This window comes from Solanum pennellii, chromosome 4 (assembly GCF_001406875.1).
Source record: "Solanum pennellii chromosome 4, SPENNV200".
In the NCBI taxonomy this organism is placed as follows: Eukaryota; Viridiplantae; Streptophyta; class Magnoliopsida; order Solanales; family Solanaceae; genus Solanum; species Solanum pennellii.
The window spans coordinates 45692856-45703695 of record NC_028640.1 but is presented as its reverse complement, the minus strand read 5'-3'; the positions used below and the strand labels follow the sequence as shown (position 1 = coordinate 45703695).

General features: G+C 35.6%; 1 protein-coding gene across 2 annotated transcripts in view; it reads right to left on the bottom strand.

Annotated features, from left to right (window-relative positions):
• The window catches only part of LOC107018336 (calcium-dependent protein kinase SK5-like), an 11945-nt gene extending 1494 nt beyond the window's left edge, over positions 1-10451 (bottom strand). Inside the window, exons 1-6 of one of the 2 annotated variants that reach the window (XR_003577955.1) lie at positions 9700-10451; positions 8522-8665; positions 8268-8420; positions 8002-8117; positions 1890-2057; positions 1516-1736 (exon numbers count right to left, since the gene is read on the bottom strand). Coding sequence is in view for 1 of the 2 variants with exons in the window: in XM_015218798.2 (XP_015074284.1) it covers positions 1516-1740; positions 1890-2057; positions 8002-8117; positions 8268-8420; positions 8522-8665; positions 9700-10279 (1386 nt within the window). In the remaining variant the exon portion in view is untranslated. Of the gene's footprint in view, positions 1-1515; positions 1741-1889; positions 2058-8001; positions 8118-8267; positions 8421-8521; positions 8666-9699 lie in introns of both variants that reach the window. The other variant, XM_015218798.2, reaches the window with a different exon arrangement.
• Between the last annotated feature and the right edge of the window lie 389 nt (positions 10452-10840).

The following is a 10840-nucleotide window of genomic DNA, read 5'->3' as shown; positions in this document are numbered from 1 at the left end:
CACCCCCACCCCCACCCCCCACAACCCCTCCATTCCTCTACTAAGCAACAAGAAAAAAAGGGGGAGGGCAAAGGGGAGAAAAAGAAAAGACAAAATATTGAGATCAAATGATTAAGTGAGTTTAGATGTGGATTCCATTATGACAAGTGGGATCATGTGTGAGGTATTGGCTAATGACGAACCTTCTTTGGGCATTAGAAGTTAATAAGTATCAACATGGAATTCATAAAACATTTGGTTGTATACAAGAGGCAAGGTACTCCTTCATTAGAAAATGAGGCAACTCCCTTAAAGGAAAAGGGGACATATGTTGGCACAGTTCAAAGTAAAGCCACTAAATTCAATTTGCAACAGACCGACTATGCTTGGACCTTCTCTGAAGTAGCAGTATTTAAACTACACAAAGAAGGGCAGAGCTATAGTGCAAAAGTAGCTTGAAAAACATAGGTGAATCACCAACTCATGGACCTCAAGAAGAAACTTAGTACAACTTGATGTTTCAACAAAAACGAATAAACTTGATTAAAAATGCAAAGAACTGGAGATATTTGCTGGATGCTACAGACTTACACACTTGACCCACTATTTCAATGACAAAATGTAGATTAGAAAAGTCAATCATAAGATTTAAAACCTTGATACCGAAAAATTTAAACTGAATTCTGTCACTTTCTTTACCCTAATCTTTTGAAAGATCTTTAAAAGAAAACAAAAGAGAAGCTCAAAAGAGAAAAAGTACAAAGAAAGAGAAGGTTGTAAGTCGAGGCAACTAAAAATGTCAAAGGAATAAGAAAAGTTACTGGTACGCCCGTTGCTATATAGTAGAGAGATTGACATGGAAATAAGAGACAGAGGCCTCAGACAAGCAATAACTAGTCAATTAAAATTTATAAGGAAAACACAGAGAATGGTTTGATTAGATCAGTTATGAGTGTGGTGTCATCATCTGAAGGTGCGATAAGGCTCTCCAGCGCATATGGCAGTAACACTGCATACTCTCTCTAACATGAGAAAGGAACGATACTGAGGTCATTAATGGTCACTCAGGTCTTTTCTGATGAAAAACATAAAATAATAGAAATAACAAATATGTCAGATGAGGAGGAAGCATTTCCCTCTACTTCTTCTCTTTGATGGACGGTGGGGTGGTTTGTGATAGTACTAGGCATCACACAGTACTGACCATTACAAATTTCATTTACAAAACAGTCCCTCTCTTGATTAAGAAGGAACATAACAAAAAAGAGGCAACTCCATCAAATCTAAAAGACTAAAACACATGGTATTCTTCTTTTTTTCCGATTCAATGTTTCTATGTGAAGAACTGAGAGTGTTGGCCAGTCAAAAACCCACATTAAGTAGCGGCAATGAGGATGTTTCTATGCACCACCCTCCCTAGACCCCACTTGTGGGATTTCACTAGGTATGTTGTAGTTGTTTCGATGCAAAATAACATATGTCCATTGCGCCTTATACACGCACATGGACACAAAACTTGCAGATAATAGAACTTACATTATCTTGATCAATATCTTTGATCATTTCATCGAGATTAAGCTCACTTAGACCAAATTCTTTGCAAGCATGCTGAAGCTCATCAATAGTTATGTATCCACTGCCATCTTTGTCGAAGAAAGAGAACGCTGATACAAGATTCTCTTCTCTTTCAAACTTGTTTAAGTGCACAGTAGCAGCAAGAAACTCCCCATAGTCTATTGTTCCACTGTTGTCAATGTCTGCCTGACAAATACACCATGTCATGTGTGATGCCATAAACTCAAATTCACCGACAGAAGTATATAAGTGCACATATATGAGTTAGTAGGACCAGGTGGACATATTTCAGAGACACAACAGTGAATTAGTAACATGACAAGGAGAGTTCTTACTGCATCCATAAGATCCTTGATCTCAGACTCCATTAGTTCAGAACCTACTCGTCTTAAACCCTCTTTTAGTTCATCAAAGCTGATTGTTCCACTATTGTCTGTATCTATCATTTTGAATAGCTCCTTGAGACCACCAATTTCTTCTTCTGATAGCCTCTCCGCAATCACCTATTAGCAACAAGAGATGATGAGTAAAACAAAAAATAAATACTCCGTCAGTTTCATTTTATATGGCAGTCTTTCTTATTTACCCTATTTCAAAAAAAACACCTTTCTATATTTTCCAAAATTTTGACTCGTTTAACTTAAAATTTCACCCTTAATGACATGCTCTTACAGTCATAGAAATGTCATGTCTTATTTAAGACTACAAGCTTTACAGATATTTTTGGAATATCTCAAAAGTCTTGCTTAAACTCGTGTTGAGTCAAACACCAGTTACAAAATGAACGTAGAGAGTAACAATTTTCAATTAGAGACGAAATTAGAATGGATGATGACTACAATTTCAGTTATCCACATACAATTCCAACAATTTTTTTTGGGAAAAGTAAAAATATATACCTATGACCATAATGTTTGATTTGTTTAATACTATCCTTTGATGAGCATCAGGGCCGACACTCTTACCATTTGTCTCAAATATACCTCTTCCACTAACAGGTTTCAATCATATTGTAAATTGGTCACCATGTACAGGTATATTCCGACATTTATTATTGCTCAAGAGTATATTTGAACCTTTTTAATTGTTCAGGGGCATACTTCAATATATTGCCGATGACATACTTAAACCAATTTAATAGTTCTTTGATAAATTTGGATCTTTTGTTTGTTTAGGTGGCTCCGCTGCGCCAAATGTCAAAGCCAAGCTGGACAGCTGTTAGAGGTAGGGGAAAATACGGGACGAAATAAATAAGGCAAGACTTTCATGGACCAAAAAGTAAACAGAACGAAAAAAAAATATGACGAGTCAGCTATTCTCTGTTTTGAATTTTCTTTCAGTATATTAGAATTTATTTACATAACTTTCAGGATTAGATTGAATGACTTTACAGTAGGATATAATCTCTCAACAAGAGCGGAACAAGGTTCAGAAAATTAGAAAGCAAGAATGACCAAGCAAATGCAACTAAGCTAAAAGGGAAAATAAAAATCATACCACTAATAAATTTTTCTGTTGGCAATTATGGCATCTAACTTAAGATGAAATGAAGAATAGGGCCAGCAAATTTTATACAAAACTAGGATAGAAGTCTATGACAAACTTCTACAAGTATTGCAGGAACCAAAGGTGATATCTCTGATTATATAATGAAATTTCAAAAGGTTAGGATCACCGATCACGATATCCAAATGTTAGGCAAGTGATTCTGTCAATGGATGAACAAATACCGGCATAAATTCCAAATACTTAATGGCCATTAACTCTGCCAGTAAAGTGCTAGACATATTTCCTATATATAATACTGGCATGTTATAAGCTGAAGGTATATGTCAACTTCATAAAAAGGATGGACCAAATCTATTCTAGACAGTCTATGTTTGCAAAATGATCAATGGGAAAATTAATTTTTGTGTTCCCCTAATCCACTTAAGCTATCAACACCAGCACAATACTGCATATTAGTCTATCAATGACGATACTCATGTAGGTGTCAGAAAGATCATCATTAATTGAAAATTCAAGTAACACAAAAGACAAGTACATCAAAGATGAGAATGGAGAAATATTGATAGAAGAGGCTCACATTAGACGGAGATCGCAAACGTATTTACATAAGCTCTTGAATGAGGAGAGGGACAGAGATACTTTGCAGGGCGGGAGTTATAGCATTCCGAGAGTCGTAGGATTTTGGCTATTGTAGGTGCATAAAGTCTGCAGAGGTCAAGGGGGGCAATAGTAGAATAAGGAGGGGCAGACCGACTGGGCCCGACGAGATCATAGTGAAATTTTGGAAGAATGCAGGCCGCACGCGAGTAGGTATGGGGTAGCTAACTGGGTTGTTTAGTGTCATTTTTAGGATGGCTGGAATATCATAGGAATAGAGATGGAGTACAATTTGTGTTGTATAAAACAAGTGTACTACTCAAAATTGTAATAACTATAAGGGTATCAAACTACTAAGCCACATCATGAAAGTTTGAGAGAGGATGGTCGAGATAATGAGGAGGAGACTGTCTATTTCCGAGAACAACTTTGGATTCTGTTAGTTTAGCTGCAACTAACAGCCTAAACAAATAGGGTTCTTTCAAAAACTGCGCAAGAAAAAGTGTGGAATATGTAAACCAAGACAAGTATTTTAGCGTGGAAAACTTCTTAACGTCTTCACTTATCTCGACCAACTAAAGATTACAACCACTGTTGTAACTAAGGAACTATTCCCAACAGTCCCTACCTCAACCCTCTTCTATACTTTTCTTCAATGACTCTATCCAGTCAATAAATTTTCTTCAGGACACAAAACAACACCTACTACAATCAACTAAGAGTGTAATCAAGATCTTGTCTCGGAACCGCACAAAAAACTATATTACAACCCAAGAACAGTATAGTTATATCTTGATAGGACCAGGTTCTTTTGTTATAGCAGTTTCTTCTTGGAGACACATTGTGTAGAACTCTTCCCACTCTGAGGACATTGAGGTATCTCAACAAATTCATGTCGGGACACTCGACTAAAGGTGTTATTCACCTTATAAGGAGATTGTTGGAGCGGAATAGGAATAGGAAGACAGACTTAAACATGGTGTTCATTGACCAAGAAAAGGTGTATGATAAAGTTTCTAGGGAGGTTCTATAGAGATGTTTGAAGTCTAAAGGTGTACCTGTTGCTTACATTAGGGCAACTAAGAACATGTATGATGGAGTCAAGATCTGGAAAGAACAGATAGAGGTGACTTAGAAAACTCTCCAATTATGATGGGATTGCACCAAGGATCAACCTTAGTCTGTTTCTGTTTTCCTTAGTGATGGGCGAAATGACTCAACATATTCAAGGGGAGATGTCAAGGTGACCAAAATATTAAGATAATCCCATGCAAAGACAGTCATGTGCCAAAACAAAGACCCCTTAAGCTTGCCCATCTCGATGTGACCATCTCTACCAGAAGCACAAGAGGATGCACGATATGACAAACACAACTAGGGACATTAATATATTCACATGTATGAAAAGATACAAATACCATGAAAAACTGCATAACATTGGCCACTTCTCCTGGACCATAAGCTAATCATTCTGGGATAGGGATAGCCATAAGAAGAGCAATAATCCTTCAATAAATGGCACATATCCAACTACCACTTCCAATTTCCAGAGGACTGTTTTCATCATGTAGTTATTTAAAAGGAAATATGGTGCAAAAAATCTGTTCATAGAAAATAATATTCTAAAGACAGACTGTCTTATTTTCATAAATAGATTAGAAAATCTGAACAGTAAGTAAATGTCCTACTGTAAGAAGGAAAATAGGATGACGAGGGTCGGAAGAGTAGAAGTTGAGTTGCATTCTTTATGAATTTATGCTTGGGTACTTGGCATGGAATGTACTTCAAAGTAAAAGAACATAAATTATAGTCTTCTTTTGTGATAAAATGGCACTTCCTCTATCCAAAATTAACTGTCGAACTTCCAATTTTAGGTTGTCCCAAGATTGAGTTCACTTTCCTGAAGTTGAAATATTTTTTGCACAGAATACTTTTCAATATTCTATTGTCCAAAATGTACTTCGTCGCACACTGTTATTAGTTTAATACTCAAAATTCTCAAGAAAGCTCAACGTACCTTTTAATTTAAATAAATAAATCTCTAATGATGTATGGGCTTACTAGGAGAGGTATGATTAGAAATGAAGATATTCCGGACAAGGTGGGAGTGTCCTTGGTGGAGGACAAGATGCGGAAAGCGAGACTGAGATGGTTTGGACATGTGAAGAGGAGATTCACAGATGTCCCAATGCGGAGGTGTGAGAAGTTGCTTATAGATGGTTTCAGAAAAGGTAGAGGCAGGCTGAAGAAATATTGAAAGATGATTAGACAAACATGGCGCAACTCCAACTTACCAAAGAAATGACCTTCGATTGGAGGCTATAGAGGACACGGATATAGGTAACAGGCTAATAGGTACTTGAGAGTTGTCTCACCTATTCTTTCATACTATCAGTTGTAGTATTATTCTTGTAGTTGCTTGTTCTATCATTACTGTTACTATATGTTGAGTTGTTTCTTGTACTTCAATTTTTGTTACTATGTGTTGTTTCTAGTAGTAGTATTCTGTTGTAGTTATTGTGGATTTTGCTTTCATGTGCTGAAGGTGAGCTTTTGGGTTTAGAGTTTGAAGATCAGTCTAGAAATTAGGTTCAAGCTAGTTTACGGTTTGTATGATAGATTTTTCTTCCACCAAAAAGAATTGGTTGTCTTTCTGTTTGTACTATATAGAAAAGAGAGAGCCCTGATACATATCTCTGCTCTGAGGCAAAAGGAACCCATCCTTGTAATTCGAAGATTTCATCGTTCATTTGCTAATTCGATATTGAAAAAAATTGTTTGATCAATTGGTTTCATTATAAGAAAGTGCATTGGAATGTGGATATACTAAATGATAAATAAAATGTGATAAATTGCACCAACTTCTCCATACAAGGGAAACTATTATTTTGACGAGCACTTTGGTTATTCATATATAAGCTAAGCAATTAATTTTTTATGATCACTAAAAGCTTTATATGATGTCCAGCTCATGATATCAGTGAATGAAGCCTTCAGCACAAGGACATGCTTCAGTGATATCTCTAAAAGTAGATTTCACATTGACTCTTCTTTGCTATGCTGAAGTGTTTCATGTATAAAATTTCTTTTAGTTTATATTTTCATTTAGGAATCTGAGATTTTTGCTTAAGGTTTTATATCGGGGTTAAGACATGGAGCAAACAATCAAAAAGATTCCAAATGTAAAATAGGAGCTTTTTAGAGTTCAAGTAGAAAAGAATGGCAAGGATGGAGAAGAAGCTGCTATTGTGATCTGCAAGAAGCTCATATTGTCGGGAGATCAGGAATTAAATTTCTCTCTATTGTCTGCTTGCTTTCTATAGCTTCTTGGTGTTGTTGGATATATTGCGACACCTCGTGGTCTGCGCTGCCTCGACACTGTTTGGATTAATCATCTCAGTGAACAGCTGAATAGGTTCTAAAAGAACTGATGCAAATCCAAGAAGAAACTGAAGAAGTATGTTGTATCATCCATATGTTGGCTCACACTCAGGTACTAAATCTGAATGTCATCTCTAAGAGATTGTTTATGTTCGAGATACTGGTAATAAGAGGTGCTATAAGAACTAGTATCTAAATGGTAGTTGCACTTCGTAAAGTAAAATAAGCTCACATTACACAGACTATTGCTTATTATTATCTGTTTAAACTTCAGTATGAATTAATATTTGGGTTCATCTATGTTTATGTATCTTGATCTATGCAAGACTGGAACAACAGAATCAATATTAAACAAAGGTATATAAGCTTATCTCCTTCAGACTTGTATATAAAAAAATGGCATGTTCATGTCAACAAAGAGACATTTGGATATATGCAGTTAAACAGTTTAAGTTGTATTATTAAACCAGGCATGTTGGGTCCATGCCCAGCGTCGGCTATAGCCAATCTAGTCTTATAGTACGAGCATAATTAGTTTAATGCATTTACAACAAATTGACATGATATTTTTCTCAATCCACACCCCTGATACAACTGAATTCTCCAAGTGTCACATTTGTACCTTTTTTCCTTTTTATATGGATTGTCTGGCCCTTAGACGGGCGGGTGGGCCTACATTCTGCTCTACTGTACAGGTATCATTTGTTATTACAGTACAGATCTTACTTCAGTTTCATCATCAGTGAGACTCTAGCCATCTTTCTAGAAAGTCTAATAGCTTATTGTAATCCTCCTGCAACCCTTTCAAATAAACCCTCTAGTATTCACAGTGTTAATCATCTTCCGGAAAAGAGTAGAAGAATGGAACATATCATTACGGTATGTTCTTTCAAGGTAAACGGGACTTTTTGCGAAAAAGCAATAAACTATGATAAGTAGACAACATTGTCAAAATCTTACTCGCAGAGCCATCTTCTTAAGTTTGTTCATTGCAGAAAATTGCTTGAGGCGTGAAAGAACTGCAGAGTCGAGAGGTTTATCAGGGGCTATTGTGTCATCCACAATCCATGGATGGCCTGAGAGACACAAGAAAAGAAGAAATTAAGCTCCTTACAAGTTCTTCCCAAAATCCAACTTCTAGAAGGAAAGCAGTAAAGAGTTGACATTTTCTAGAAACAATACCAAATACATGTTGTAGTTAAACCTTAGCATGAATAGGAACATACACAAAACTTCATGGGCAGTTAACCTCCTCTTTGGATTCCTGTCAAGCATTTTACGTATCAAATCCTTGGCACTATCTGAAATTCCAGGCCATGGTTCAGATTCAAAGTCTAATTTTGCTTGCAATATCTGGCGGAATATTCCCATCTCAGTTTCTGTAATCAAGAGGAACAAATGAATGTCAAGATATTTAAAGCACCAACACGAAGTCTAAAACAGAAACAGAAAAACTTTGAAAGGGAGGGGAGCAAGATACCTGCCCAAAAAGGTGGAACACCACTAAGTAATATGTACAAAATAACTCCTGCGCTCCATACATCAGATTCAGGTCCATAATGCTTGCGTAAAACCTCAGGTGCAACATAGTAAGGACTTCCAACCACATCGGAAAACATTTCACCTAATCATAATAAATAATAAAGGGGCCAATGTGTCTCTTTAGATAGATCAGAAATGATAATGGAACAAGAACTAGAATGGTCAGCATCTCGCTTACTGGAAGGCATACTTCACTAAGTCTCCAAAGATACGAGGCATGCAACATCAGAAAGGTTGTTAGGTTATTTCACAAAACCAAAGTAAACACTAAATCAGATAGACAATCAAGGATATAAGCATAACATGACAGAACCTCCAAAAGAAAATATGTAAAACTAAAACCTTCTCTCTTTAGCAAGATCTAGTCGAATGAAATAACTACATGCTATATATGAACCCACCAAATACTAATGAAGAACGACACAATAAATAGATCATCAGAAAAACCTACAGAGCCAGCAATCTATCTGAAGGGGAACAACAAGACAAGTCATCTTCACATTCATGAAAACAACAAAAAGCAATCCTAAAATTTTGAGAGGAAACCTAAATAGAAAGTTCACATAAGCCACCTTGTTGCTAAGTATTTGTAAAAGGGGACATAATCCTAGCAAAAAAAAGTTATATTTACAGCATTGGAGCACTGATACTATGTTCTACCTGAAACAAACCAAGTCACAAGTACTAGTTATTTCTAAAGAAATAATAACCAGGAAACTTAAGCACCTAACTATAATAATCAACACTAAGTGAAAATCACAATGCTACATAATGCTAATCCAGCTATAAGGAAAAGTTTATTCCCAAACCGATTGTTAGATAAGAATCCAGAACCCATTCATACGATGAAACTTGGAATCACTATGTCCATTAAATCCGAACAAGTAGAAACAATTAACAAAGATAGAACACAAGTTTTTTTTTCTTCAAAGAAGCTAATAACAATGGTTAAAGAGGGGAAAGAAGAGATGTTGCTATCTTTGCCTGACCTAGAAAACATCCAACTGTACAGACAAACAAACAAAAGCTTGAACCCTCTTAAATTAACTCCAATTTGCAGGTCCACAATCGAAATGACAATAATTAAATTCAAAAGTTGATATCAAAAAGAAAAACCTGGCTTGTAAAAAACAGAGAGACCAAAATCAGTGGCCTTGAGAGCAGCATCTTCATCTGAACTGAGAAACAAGAAATTTTCAGGTTTGAGGTCTCTATGCATGACCCCTAGCGAATGACAACCTTCAACCACTCCAACAATAGTTTTAATAAGCTTCGCAGCTTCCCTTTCACTGTAATGCCCCTTCTCAACGATCCTATCAAAAAGCTCTCCACCAGCACAAAGCTCCATAACTATGTGCACATATAGGGTATCCTCATAAGTACCCTTTATCCTGACAACATTTGGGTGCTCAGATAAATGGTGCATTATCTGAATCTCCCTCCAAACATCCTCATAATCCTCCTTACAAATCAACTTCTTCTTTGGTATAGTCTTGCAAGCATAAAGAGTAGTAGTTGATTTTTCTGTACATAAATGGGTGGTACCAAATTGGCCTTGCCCTAATTTTTTTCCTATACTGTAAAGCTGCTGAAGTCTTTCAGTTCTGTATGGGAGAACCCATGTGGGCTTCAATGGTGGAACTGTGCTTGTCTTAGTAGACTCTGTTGCTGCTTTTCTATCAGTCTCTGAAGCCATTGATTCTTCACACTCGAAGGTCAATTCTCCTCCAAATTTCTTCAATCCTTGTCTCTCTCTCTCTCTTGATCGAGGATATTCCTAAATCTTTGCACTATACTTTCTCACTCTAGATTCATTGCACTTTCTTTTATGGGAAAAACAGTCAAATATATCCTAAAACTTTTCTTTCAACTCAAAAATAATCTTTTTTTGGTGATAACTTATTTTTTGTTTGTCGCACTGTAATTATATATATAATATTAAATTATATATTATAATAAATATACGTTTTTAATTAACATTATAAAAAATAACTGATTTATATTTTTAATTTAGTATATTTTAATTAAGTTAATCATAAAAATTTAAAGTACATATTTTTTGTGAACATCATGAATGCATGTTTGACAAAAAGATTAATATTATAAATACAATATTATAAAATTATAAAATATTTGACAAAAAGATAATCATTTAAGTTTAATTTAAAATAGCTTGTAATGCCACATGGAATCACATGAAGTAAGATTTGAGAATAAGAAGTAAATGAAATAAAAATAATATAAAAAAAATATTTTT